We start from the raw sequence: 13,644 nt of genomic DNA, 5'->3' as shown, positions 1-13,644 counted from the left end.
CTGATTGGCTATAAGTTTGTTTTGGTACTCGGCCGTGACACTTTTCTAAAGCTGTTTTGAATACCACTTACCCCACCTTTAAAGCTACACTGTGTAACTTTTTTAGTTTATTCTTAGCTAAAAACACTTAGTTCTTTCAAAAATATATGTGCTCATTAATGTATATTTACTTCTTTCAAGTAATAAAGTATTCTCGTAAGTTTATAAAATGCCAAACGGGTAAGGGGTTCGAATGCGGGTCGCCATGTTGCCCCTCCATCTTGAAAGTACATTAGCCAAAGAGGGACATACCCGTAAATTCAAGCTTCGCCTTTCGCGTTTTAACACTCGATGGCACCGTGTCGAATGTGGACAAGGTCGAACTGGAAGCCATGTTAATCTTGGACTAAATCGGCCACCGTAGGAGTTAAAATGAAATCGGAATTGAGAGGAAGGGAAACTAATATTCACTGGATGGTCATATACATTTACACCGCTAGATGGGGGAAAATATCACACAGTGTAGCTTTAAACAATCTGTATTGTATAAATTGCTAAATAAATAAAAGGTTTTGACTTGACTAGACTTGTTTTTTTTCTCCACATTTTTACAGTTTACGTTTTTGACATGTTAGGCATACATTTAAAAATGCATGTGTGCATATATTATTTGCAAATAGTTCAAAATGATTATTTCCTAAATATAATTGGACCTAGAATTTCCCCCTACACTGCATAATCACCGGTCCATTTCTAATTATTGGGGCTATAGATCAGTTATATATAACTGTACAACTGTTTTTAACATTTCTTGAGCAGCAAATCAGCATATCAGAATAATTTCTAGACGTGACACTGAAGATTGGAGTAATAGCTGCTGAAAATTCAGCTTTGCATCACATGAATACATTACATTTTAAAATAGATTAAAATAGAAGTTATTTTACATTTGAATATTTCACAATATTTCGGCAGAATTTTCATCATCCATTACTTCAGTCCTGTCACAAGAACCTTAATTTTGTGTATATAAATAATATAAATATGAATACAAATATTATGCCATGCCAGATTTGATGTATATGATGACAAACGTCATTGGTTCGCACGTTGTGGCTTGCCAAATTTGAATATGCGCATACTCAAGTGCATGAATGAGATTTGAGAGGTGGTGGAGGAGGAGATTATCAATGAATAAATTTCGGTCTCATCTTCACACACTTATAATGTGTGACTGCAGGCGACTTGTAGCACACAAGTCACACAGAAAACGTTTACGGTGTTTGAACTTTTCAGAGCTTGACCACCTCAGCTTTCTTTCAGTTTCATTAAATTGAAAACAGAGGCCATGGTATTCATCAGAAATGTCACTTTTATGTTCCACAGAAAAAAGAAAATCATAACCATTTTTTTTTCTTCATATTTTTACATTGGTGAATTGACTGTGGTATTTTAGTCACTAAAGTCTTATTTCAGAGTATAGACCCTTAAACCACCCTTGTCGTATATCTTGCGTGCTGTTTTTTTTTTTTTTTTTTTTTTTAAGGAAAGATCTAGAAGATTACTTCATCTAAAGCTTGTATGAAATATTCACTTCCATAATGCTATAATGTTATGAGAGTTTGGGGTGGTTTGCCCAAGTCTATGGAATTTGTCTATCCACAGTATAACATTGCGACTACATGAAAAGAGGTTTTACTGTTACAAAAGCAGATTTGTGAAACACACAAAACACACGTGATTGTTGTCATGTGATGATTTCGGCCAATCGTGGAACAGCGTGATTGCTGTCATGCGGTGACCTGGCCAATCGTGGAACAGGCATGCACTGCTTCAAGTCAGCCGCCGATCGATCTTCGCAGCACTGTATGAACAAACTTAATGGTATCATGAGGGCTATTTATACACAAGGACTAATGACTAAGGAACACCTGCGAACAATCAAACAATGAACCAATGAGAATGTTACACATAAAACAAGGGAACCAATCAGAACATTACACATAACACTAAGGAGCACATGAAAAGAGGGGCAAGGGAGTCACATGAGAAACCAGACCAAGACAAATTTCAAAATAAAAGACATGAAAGCATGATCAAAACCAACAAGAGACAAGACAACCATTAGTTAATAAAATTACAACAACAGTTCATTGTTAGTTCAGGCTATATCTCAGGTCCACTAAATAATATCACACACATCTTTTGATTTGAACAATGTATTAGTAAAAGCTGAAATTCGCGTGAATTAGTAAATGCATTCATTGTAATTTCATGTAAATGAATGTTGTAAACCAGGGGTGTCGAACTCCGGTCCTGGAGGGCCACTGTCCTGCATAGTTTTGCTTCAACCCTAATCAAACACACCTGAACAAGCTAATCATGGTCTGAAGGGTTACTAGAAAGCTACAGGCAGGTGAGTTTTATCAGGGTTGGAGCTGAACTCTGCAGGACAGTGGCCCTCCAGGACCGGAGTTCGACACCCATGTTGTAAACTAACAAACGGAACCTTATTGTAAAGTATTACTGAATACTTGGCCCTATCATGGATTAAATAACATGCTTTAATTACATAAAATAATGTGGTTACACTTTATTTTACGGTGTCATTGTTGCGGTTTAATTATATATTTAAGTACTGAGTAATATTAAATAACAACATGTACTTACTATAGGGTTAATGTAGGATTAGGGTTCTTTGAGGGTGAGTTGCATGTTATTATGCATCATTTACTGTTATTACTACGCTACAAAAAAAAAAGGTTCTATATGGCATCAAAAATGGTTCTTGGCTCGTAATCATAGGGGAACCTTTTTTAGTGCTATATAGCACCAATTTTGGTGCTTCAGTGGTTCTTCAGCGGTTCTTCACAGGTTCTTCACCGGTTCTTTGACTAAGGTGCTATATAGCACCTCTGAAGAACCGCTGAAGAACCGCTGAAGCACCAAAATTGGTGCTATATAGCACTAAAAAAGGTTCCCCTATGATTACGAGCCAAGAACAATTTTTGGTGCTATATAGAACCTTTTTTTTTTTAGTGTACAGAACATGTTAAGATATGGTGCTATATAGCACCAAAAGTGGTTCCTCTATGATTACGACGAAGAACCATTTTTGGTGCCATATAGAACTTTTTTAGAGTGTATGGTAAATACATGTAACATATGTAACAAGGACACTGTAAAATGAAGTGTTTCTTTATTAGGGTTAGTTGCATGTAATAAAGCAAGTACATGTAACGTGTGTAAAAAAGACACTCTTAAAGCTACACTGTGTGATATTTTCCCCCATCTAGCGGTGAAAAGGTATATGACCATCCAGTGAATATTAGTTTCTGTTCGGTGGCCGATTTAGCCCAAGATTAATATGGCTTCCAGTTCGACCTCGTCCACATTCGACACGGTGCCATCGAGTGTTAAAACGCGAAAGGCGAAGCTTGAATTTACGGGTATGTCCCTCTTTGGCTAATGTACTTTCAAGATGGAGGGGCAACATGACGACCCGCATTCGAATCCCTCACCCGTATGTATTTTCAATGGCATATTATAAACTTACGAGAATACTTTATTACTTGAAAGAAGTGAATATACATTAATGAGCACATATATTTTTGAAAGAACTAAGTGTTTTTAAGAATTTTCACAATCACAAGTGAGAGTGCCCCTGATGACCACCTGAGGGCACTCCACCCCGGACTGTCACTCCATCACAAACTACATTACCCATAATCCTGTGCCCGGACTCATCATCACTCATTGTTTGCACCTGTGTCTCATCACCTCATTACCCCATTACCCCAGCCTATAAACCATGTTCACTCTATCATCAACTGCGAAGTCTTGTACGTTGTATCACTGCATTTCTGAGCGTTTCCCTGGTTTCATGTCTCTGGTTTTGGATTTCTTGCCTGTTCCGTGGATTACCTGTTTGCCTGTCTCTCCTGTCTTGTTTGCTGTATTGGACTGATTACCTGTTATGACCTCTTGCCTTTTTGTTGACTATGAGTGTGGATTACCCTCTGAATAAAGCTGCATTTGGATCTTCTACCTTCTGTCTCAGAGCAGTACGTTTCAAGAATAAGCTAAAAAAGTTACACAGTGTAGCTTTAAATAAAAGTGTTTAGCAATACTGAAGATATTAAACCCATTTAGTATACTCTGCAATACCATCATACACCCCCAGGTATTCATGGACCACTATTTCCATGGGCATAGGAGAAATACAGTAAACTATATCAGTATTTGTTGTACACGGTTAAGTCAAGGACACAATCCCTGCTGTCTAGTCTTCTCATTGTATGTGAAGATTGCCCATCAGAAATAATTGTGCCTCTTATATATACTCAAGGAATCGACTGAACGCATCAATAGCTTTGTGTTTGTCTGTCCTCTCCATGGATATCTTTGTTAGTTCACTGAATTTCTTGGAAAACACTCGGCTGGACAGCATGTGGAGATACAAATCAGATCTTTTCCCTCTTATCAGCTGAATTTCATATCATTAGCTTTCAAAGGTGGCTTATGTGGCCTTAGTAAAAAGTCTCCGGAGATTATCAGCCTAATATACTTGAAAACACTTTTGATAAAGTTAAAGTTTCGACCTCGCTGTCCTTGCCGAGCCAAAACCAATCAAGGAACTCCACCTTTGGAAGGTATATTACAGCTCTATCAAGGATCCGATAACAAGGATAGAAAAGGCTCATTTGTGCTGTGGCCTGAAACTGTCACTTGATTCTTGCTGACTTTTGTGCTTGGGCTAAATGAGTTTGAAAATCCTTCTAACTGAATGGCGATCAAATCTTCCGTTTGAAACCAATGGAAAGCTTGACCCCCATGTACTCAGAGTCAAGCAACTCCAATGAGAGGGTTTGTGGTAAGCCGTAGGATTTGAGTTATTAACCCAGGCAATGTATTTGCGGGCGCTGTCCAAGGTACTGTCATTAACCTAATGTCCAGCTGGATGAAGCAGAACATCTGACTGGCTTTAGAACTGAACATGTGAGGCCACCCTATGAAAACACACAAGTCGTAAATGTGTAATCGTGTGCACTGAAACGTTAACTTGACCATTATCTATTTCCATTGACAAAATGTGCCAAAAACACTTCTGTCATGTTTTTGGACATGTAACAATATTACATTTCTTTGTCCATTTTACTTTGCAATGTGAAAAGGGAATTTTTTTTTTTTTTTTTTAATCGAAAATAGTTACAGGGTGATGGCAAGATTGCTATGCAGTCATCAGACTCACACTAATTCACATATCTAAATAATCTGTTCCAGCAGATGGCCTCATTGAGCCATTTCATATGCACAAAGCCTGCTGGACCCTCTTTTTCATCAAATAACCTGTTCTGCTTTAATTTTAAGGTATTTCATCAGAATTAAAATTGCATGGTCTGAAAGAGCATACAATATATTGATGACTAGGCTGTAGTGATTTATAACCATTTAAAGCAATAACAAAAAGGGATGCATGGTGCATGTGTAATTATTTTGTCTCTAAGAGAAATTAAATGTCCATGAATATTTCAATAATCAATTTGTGAAGGTGTTGGATGTAGCCACCTCCTCTATAGGTACTTCAGTATGGCAAGCCTTTTTAATGTTTAATACTTCGGACTAAATACAATGTATCTTTATGCTAGCCCTTATTTTTAAATTGCTAGTAAGTATCCTTAAGTGCCTAGTATCTAATGTTTTTGTCAATTTCAATAGCAGTCGTGTAATAAATAAGCCTGCCAGTAGCTATTTATTAATTTGCTACTGCTAGATAACAGTACATATATATAAGACACTAATATCTATCACAATTTTTACTATTCACTAGTGCTTTTTATTAGCCAATATATAAGGAGTGGTCAGAATGTTTACTTTTTGAATGTTTGAATAGTTAAAAGTAACTTAAGAAAGTAAAATTACCAACTGGATGAAGTACCTGTAACAATTGGAATATTAAGTGAATACCTGATATCTGAAACAAAGATCGCCATATAACAAAAAAAATTGCAATTTGTTAGTAGTAACAGTGGAACAGTTTCATGTCATTTAATGGGATAGTGACCAGTTGATCAGACATGTTACAGAATATATATATATATATATATATATATATATATATATATATATATATATATATATATATATATATATATATATATATATATATATATATATATATATATATTAACATGTACTTAATATAGGGTAAGGGAAGGATTTGGGTTTGGTTTGAGGGTTAGTTGCATGTTATTATGCATAGTTTACTGTTATTATTATGGTAAGTATATGTAACATATGTAACAAGAACACTGTAAAATAAAGTGTCACCCCCCCATTGCAAGTATGCAATGAAAAATAACTATAGTGACAAAAATGAGTTTATACTTTTTACTTTTTATTTATTTTAAGATGTCATTGTTACAGTTCAATTATTTATGTAAGTACACTGTAAAAAAAAAAATCAGGTCTCCAATTGAACATTTTCTAGTGACCGATCACATCTAAATTTTTCAGTTGGCCAAATTTAATTTCTGTGAATTGAATTTGAAAATTAATTACTATTACTAATTACATAATTACTATGGTAATGTAACATATGTAAGAAGGACACTGTAAAATAAAGTGTTACCCCAAGAAATTGCAATCTGTTACAGTTCAATTATATATGTAAATACTGAATAATAATACATGTTACTATTTGGGTTAGGGTAGGATTTGGGTTTGGTTGAGGGTTAGTTGCATGCAATTATGCATAATTTACTCTTATTACTATCGTAAGTACATGTAACATATGTAACAAGTGTTACCCAAAATAGTCACTATGGAATAAGTGGTTGCTGTGAAAATGAATTCAAAAGTATATTATTTAATAAAAAATAATAATAAGTAGGCTACTAGTAATAAAGACTTGAAGAAATACATGTTAAAACGGCTTGCCATAACTTCAGACATGTCAGAGCTTCGCTTATGAGAGCTCAGCACAGTTGACTGCAAGCCTTCTGAAAAACTCCAGCAAACTATTGCACTGCCAGATGACGCTCAAGACTGTTTGCATCAGTCCCCGGAGACAGACATGCATTTGTAACAGTGCATATACATTTTAAACTAAGCGTTGTTTTTCTTTGTCTTTTCAGTATCTTTTTTTTTTTTTTGTAATGCGTTGTAAAGTTGACATGCACGAATATGCACGCTCCACTGCCACCGCTGATGCATGTGATGCTGCGCGTCCAGACGAGTGACTGTGAGCTGTAATTCCACATGATGTGCTTGGGACGACAACAGCCTTTCCTTATAGGACCGACGCAAACGCTTTAAAATCACTTTTTAAGGAAAACCAAAAGAAGGAATATGTTTGTCTTCACGCGCAAAATGGAACGGGGACAAATCGGACGCCTGAAACGTGAGAAGTGCGCTCTAATCGAGATGCGCTGAACGCAACACAATACTGGATGTATACAGGAACGCACCGCAAAGAGGACTTTGTTGCCAGTTAAGTGAAACCCTTTGGCAAAGCGCTTGAAAAAAAAAAAGGAGTGGAAAAATTTAGTTCGACAGAAACGATGTGAAATGCGCATCTCTTGTTGTTTCTCAAGCGAACTGTCATCCGCTCTCTCTCTGTAACGGAGTCTGCTTTGGGAACAACATGACACGGACGCGCTTCGGCTGTCATTAGTGGGGACAAATCAGACCAACGCAGCGGCAATCCGATCAATACTATCGATAAGCTCATATATAAGGCTAATCATCACGCCTGCCTATGTTTGCTTAATCTGTGTGGGAGAGTATGCTGTGGGACGATGAACAAACTGACAAGGTATGAGAGCAGAAACAGTCTTAATTATTTTTATAAGCACGATTAAGTAATTACTAGACTAAATGTATGTCTTTTTTCTTCTTTTGGTCATGTTACGTTCATTTTGGAAGGTCTGTGGGAGATCATGGATCCGTTTCTGAGCTCCTCAAGAGATTTGAACATTGAAATTATGATATTTGTTTTGCAAGATGACTGCTACAGTCAGCATAGCGACGGACAATGCAGATCAACTAGTTGCTCCGATTCCTGTCTAAGCACTCTCGGTTCGGTCTGGAATTATGGGGTGACTGCTCATTCGACTCGGTGAAAAAGCCATGGATGTGAACTACTCCACGGTCCTGGACAGCAGTGTGTCGCAGCGTGGTTCGTCAAAGCGAGTTCTGACTGGTTGTTTTCTCTCGCTCCTCATCCTGACCACCTTACTGGGCAACACGTTGGTCTGCGCCGCCGTCACGAAGTTTCGCCACCTGCGCTCCAAAGTCACCAACTTCTTTGTGATATCACTGGCTATTTCTGACTTGCTGGTGGCCATTTTGGTGATGCCATGGAAAGCGGCCACCGAGATTGTAGGTTTTTGGCCATTCGGAGCCTTCTGCGATGTCTGGGTGGCCTTTGACATCATGTGCTCCACCGCCTCCATCTTGAATCTGTGCGTCATCAGCGTGGACCGCTACTGGGCCATTTCTAGCCCATTCCGCTACGAGCGCAAGATGACGCCCAAGGTGGCATTCATCATGATAAGTGTGGCGTGGACGTTGTCCATCCTTATCTCCTTCATCCCAGTGCAGCTAAACTGGCACAAAGCCCAGACAACCAGTTACACGGAGCTGAACGGCACCTACGGCGAGCTTCCCCCGGACAACTGCGACTCCAGCCTTAATCGGACATATGCCATCTCCTCCTCCCTGATCAGTTTTTACATACCCGTGGCCATTATGCTGGTCACTTACACCCGCATCTACCGCATCGCCCAGAAGCAGATACGCCGGATCTCTGCGCTGGAAAGAGCGGCCGAGAGCGCCAAGAACCGCCACAGTAGCATGGGTAACAATGGCAGTATGGAGTCCGAAAGCTCCTTCAAGATGTCCTTCAAGCGTGAAACCAAAGTTCTCAAGACATTGTCGGTCATCATGGGCGTTTTCGTGTTCTGCTGGCTGCCCTTCTTCGTCTTGAACTGCATGGTTCCTTTCTGCAACCCGAACGATAGCGCTGACTTCTTGTGCATCAGCTCCACCACATTTGATGTCTTCGTCTGGTTCGGTTGGGCCAATTCCTCACTCAACCCCATAATCTATGCCTTCAATGCTGACTTCCGCAAGGCGTTCTCCATCCTACTGGGCTGTCATCGGCTCTGCCCGGGCAGCAACGCTATAGAGATCGTGAGCATCAACAACAACGGTGGCCCACCGTCTACTTCTCAGTATCAGCCCAAGGGCCACATTCCCAAAGAGGGCAACAACAGCAACTATGTGATCCCTCACAGTATCCTCTGCCAGGATGAGGAGACCCAGAAGAAGGAGGACGACTCTGGGATAAAGACCTTTGAGAAACTGTCACCTTCGATGTCGGGCAATTTGGATAGCGATGCAGAAGTCTCGCTAGAAAAGATCAACCCCATAACCCAAAACGGGCAGCATAAAACCATACCCTGCTTAGGATCGGGTGAGATCTGACCCTAACACAGAATCCTTGTTTCTATACAGTACTGAATCCCCCCCCAAAAAAGCTTCACTGAGGACCTTAATAACAATTCTTGGACTAAATGAAACTTGCGGAAAACAAACGAATGTTCCAATTGAAGGCACTTTATGCTGGAAAACTATCTGCAAAATATTCGCAGCATTTATTATTGACTCTCACAGGTCAGTTGTCGCAATGGAAAGTAATGTGAATAAACCATGTATGCATATGTATACATGTTATGAATTCGAAATGTGTATACATGTGCATGCCCATGCGGTTGTGATAAAACTACTGTTGTAAGTATAAGGACAAGAGTTAGGTCACTAGTCAAATATCTTGTAGGTGAGTTTGCGTAAATGGCTCACAAGTAGTGAAATTCGGTTGCGTCTACTGTCGACAATAAAATGTACATAGTGTTGTTTATATTTTTCACCATTTATCAGAGTTGGCTAAGTCAACATCTCCATACGCTGCTAGTTGTGAAATTGTACGTGCAAACCACCCCATAATGTGACTTGAGAGCAGTAGCCATTCTCAACCTAGTCTTCTATGTGTTCATTGGTGTGATGTCGAAGAAGTCTGGGGGCAGTGGATGTTTCTGCTATGTGATTTATCAGCTGTGGAAGTGGCCATGATATTTGGATGTAATTTTTAATGCTTAGATGTCAAAGACCTTCCCCAAGCCATCCCCCTTCCTCACGTTAGCCCTATACATGTCACAGTGCAGGACAGCACGGGGAAAATATGATCCCTGCAGTAATCTCTCCGGTCGTTACCTACACTTCAATCGTCATTATGCTCACATTTATACTTGTATCCATCACAGGGTGTGTTGAAATGTCAGAAGAAGTCTCATGTGGGTCCCAGCTCTGCTTTCCCTCTTTAAATCCGTCCAATCGAAGTCGTTTCAGGCACCACGGCTGCCTTTAAACCGTTTCTTTTGCCAACTCTGCGTGGATGAACTTTGCTCTAGGACAGTGTGGAATACCGCCAATGCACAATGGGAAAATGTAATTACTGTATCTTATGCAATGCATCTGTCCAGCCACCCGGAAAGATGCTGTGACCTTGCCGAAAACACCATAGGAAGCACTCTGTAGGTCTTTCTAGTGCTTCAAAGCATATCCAGGATGAAAATAGTTATTTTTTCAGAATCCGGCCCCTGAACTGTTATGTCAGCTGTTAGATGGGAGGGTGTATGATCGGCCAACATATGTCGCTTCCTTAGGTACGACGTCTCTGGATTTGCCTTGGAACACTTGAACCATTTTAGCTCACGTGACCAGACTGGATCTGTGGCGTATAAACTGCCGTCCCACTTTTAATCATTTGTTGAGCTGTTTTGTTTGGTTACGTAACTGCCCTTGATCTAAGTTAATTCCAGGGCCCACCATCCAGCGAGCGCTTCCCATGAACTGACACGCATGAGCTTGTTCTCAGAGTGCATTAGGGAAAAAAATGCAAACCAGACCGACACGTTTACTCTAAATCAATGGTGGTAGCTTTTAGATCAGTTGCCCATTTTTAGCTGATCATTTAGTTCACACTGACTCTCGTATATCTGAGCCTTCAAAAATACTCAGTGCCAAAATGCAGAGGACATCATGATCAGCAGACTTTGCCAGCATCCTTCTCTCTTATTCTAATATTCTCCTTCTCTCTTAAAGCTTCTGTATGTTTGACCCCAAACTAGGTAGCACACATGTACGTGCAATTTGCGATAGAGAGACTAGATGAACAGGGACTTCACTACACATATTTGTCTAAAATTGGACATGTGCTCCAGGGAATTTTCCAAAAGCCTCTGTTTACTCACCCGCCTGTCAAAGACCCGTTCTTCATAATGCTGCTATGAAAATATTCAGCTATATGTTTTATTTAGTTCCGGAAAGTTCGACCTTGGCGTGTCACGTAACTCAAATGCTAATGTTGGAATATTTAGGATGGTCGGTTTTCAGCAGCGTTCGGTTAAGCAACATTAGATTTATTCTCTCCATTGAGGCGATTAGCATTTAAAATGAACCTCTGTGACATTCTGAAAAGTTCCAGGTGCTTCTTTTATTGCAAATGCTAAGGTATTCCCAGAACTGCTGGGGAACCACGGGTAGTCCTTTAATTAGAAGTGAATAACACGACAGTGGGCCAAGTTTCTCGTTTCCTTTCTTACCAAAGATTGCAGGTTTATCTTTTGATTTTGCAGGTGTTTCTCTATCTACATACTTACACAAACCAGTGATTTCAGGTCGCTTTCTCTTCCTTTTGGAGGAGGCTGAAAATGACAATGGCAAGAGCTTACGATACTGTGTGACTAGTGGCGGTACAACCCCCTTGAAACATAACTTTATCAGCTGCATTGTACCTCTGTTTATGGACATTCATTCCAAGGTCATGCAAAATGATTTATTTGACATCTTGACCTCAGATGCTCAACGAGTATGCGCATTGTAACATAAACAGGAGGGGGTGGAAAAACTGTGTTGTAAGATGTTAAAATAGAGATGTGAACACAAGTGCTTTTTTATCTTTAAGTCCTTAAAATTGTGAGTAAAGGAAACAAATGTACATGATGTTTTCATGTGGGTTTGTCATGCAGTTAAAGCACTGTACCGGTTTCCGTGATCCCATCAAGTAGGATGTGGTCCCGGATTAACATGTTTTGTTTGTCCTGGAACAACATTGTCCTAACGTTAACATGATCTACCCCTGAAACCAGACGGAAATGATTGGTTGGTAATGTTTTTGAATCCCCATTCTCAGCCTTGGAGGAATATTACGGGTTCAGCACAAGTTCAATCAACGGCAACCGCATTTCCCAAGAACATACGTTTCACTCATCTCTCGTTTTGATAAAAAATAATGAAATAAATAAAAAAATCAGCGTTACAGTGAGGCACATTAAATAAAAATGAATTGGGACCTTTTTTTTTGATGGATTTGAAAGCAGAAATGTAAAGCTAATAGTTTTATAAAAGCATTGCTCTGTTAAAACTTCTGCATTATTTAAGTTAAAATAGTTACATATTTCAGTAATTTTGGTAAGACAGGATATTACCTTAAACAAAGAAAGGTTTTCACACTAAAATTATGATTACATGCCACTGTAAACCCTAACGCTTGACAAAAAAAAAATTGGTTTGAGTAGAGCCAACTCAAATTAAACAAATTAGTTCAAGAAAATGAAGATTTAGAGCTTTCTTTTGAGTTCACAAAACTGACACATTTTAAGTAATCTGAATTGTTTAATTGTTTTGAGTTGTATGAACTTGTTTCTTTTCATTTAGACTTAAATTTAACTGAAACTGGGCTGGGATTTCTATTTCCCAGTATGCTTTGTCATGGCACTCAAAAGGGACAGTAAATGCTCAAAGTAAGTGTTATATAATGTTTTTCATGTTAAGTTGGAGATTTAGTAGTGTTTAATGTTTTGCTATGTTAGTTTATAAGAGTTTCTCTTATGGTGGGGTTTTTTGGGAGGGTGTATGTTAAATGTTCTATATTATTGTACTCATTCAGCAAGTGCTATGCTATGCTAATGCTATCAAAGCATTGTGTTACCAATTAGCAAGGTAGCATTTATTGAATTAGCTAAGTTTCCACTACAAAAAAAGTGAATAATTTTCATTTAAATATATGAATTAGCTTACTCAAATATTTGAAGTTAATGTATAAGTACAAAATTAAAATCTGTAAATTCTGCTTACTCAATCTTTACATTTCTTAACTTAAAAATTTGATGTAACCGATTGCCTCAATATTTTTGAGTTCTGCCAACTTATTCGGGTTTACATTGTGCATATTGTGGCTATACTTATGAAACGGAGTATACATTTGGGCCCCATTCACTTCCATTGTAACTCAATAGTTTTGCTTTTCTATAAGAAAACGAAGGGCGAGTGGAAACTCCTTTTTGTTGTAATCAACAACACGCCACACTGTAAAAAAGTGTCTGCCTTAATTTTTTAAGTACAAACAACTTGGATGTTTAAGTCATTTCAACTTAAATTACATTAAACTGACTTAAAAAGGAGTTGAATCTTGTATAACTTATAAAAAAAGTTTTAAAAAAATTGCTTAACTTATTTTGATGAGTTAAAGCAATGTAAAAACACATATTGCCATAACTTAATAAATGCTGTCGACTGAGCGTGCACTGAACCCGGTATATT

General features: G+C 38.6%; 1 protein-coding gene across 1 annotated transcript; it reads left to right on the top strand.

Annotated features, from left to right (window-relative positions):
- The first annotated feature begins 7,598 nt into the window (after window positions 1–7,598).
- drd1b (dopamine receptor D1b) lies at window positions 7,599–12,326 on the top strand. Its single transcript, XM_079835810.1, has 2 exons — window positions 7,599–7,795; window positions 7,906–12,326. The coding sequence occupies exon 2, from the start codon at window positions 8,110–8,112 to the stop codon at window positions 9,466–9,468; it is 1,359 nt and encodes a 452-aa protein (XP_079691936.1). The 5' UTR covers window positions 7,599–7,795; window positions 7,906–8,109; the 3' UTR covers window positions 9,469–12,326.
- The last annotated feature ends 1,318 nt before the right edge of the window (window positions 12,327–13,644 follow it).

This window comes from Gobio gobio, assembly GCF_949357685.1.
Source record: "Gobio gobio genome assembly, chromosome: 14".
NCBI classification, from domain to species: Eukaryota; Metazoa; Chordata; class Actinopteri; order Cypriniformes; family Gobionidae; genus Gobio; species Gobio gobio.
Note: the sequence above shows the minus strand (reverse complement) of the source record. Positions and strands in the feature narration are given on the sequence as shown.

Bases quoted from the DNA above. Each gene is read 5' to 3' on its own strand.
- drd1b (XM_079835810.1), top strand. From the start codon at position 8,110: ATGGATGTGAACTACTCCACGGTCCTGGACAGCAGTGTGTCGCAGCGT.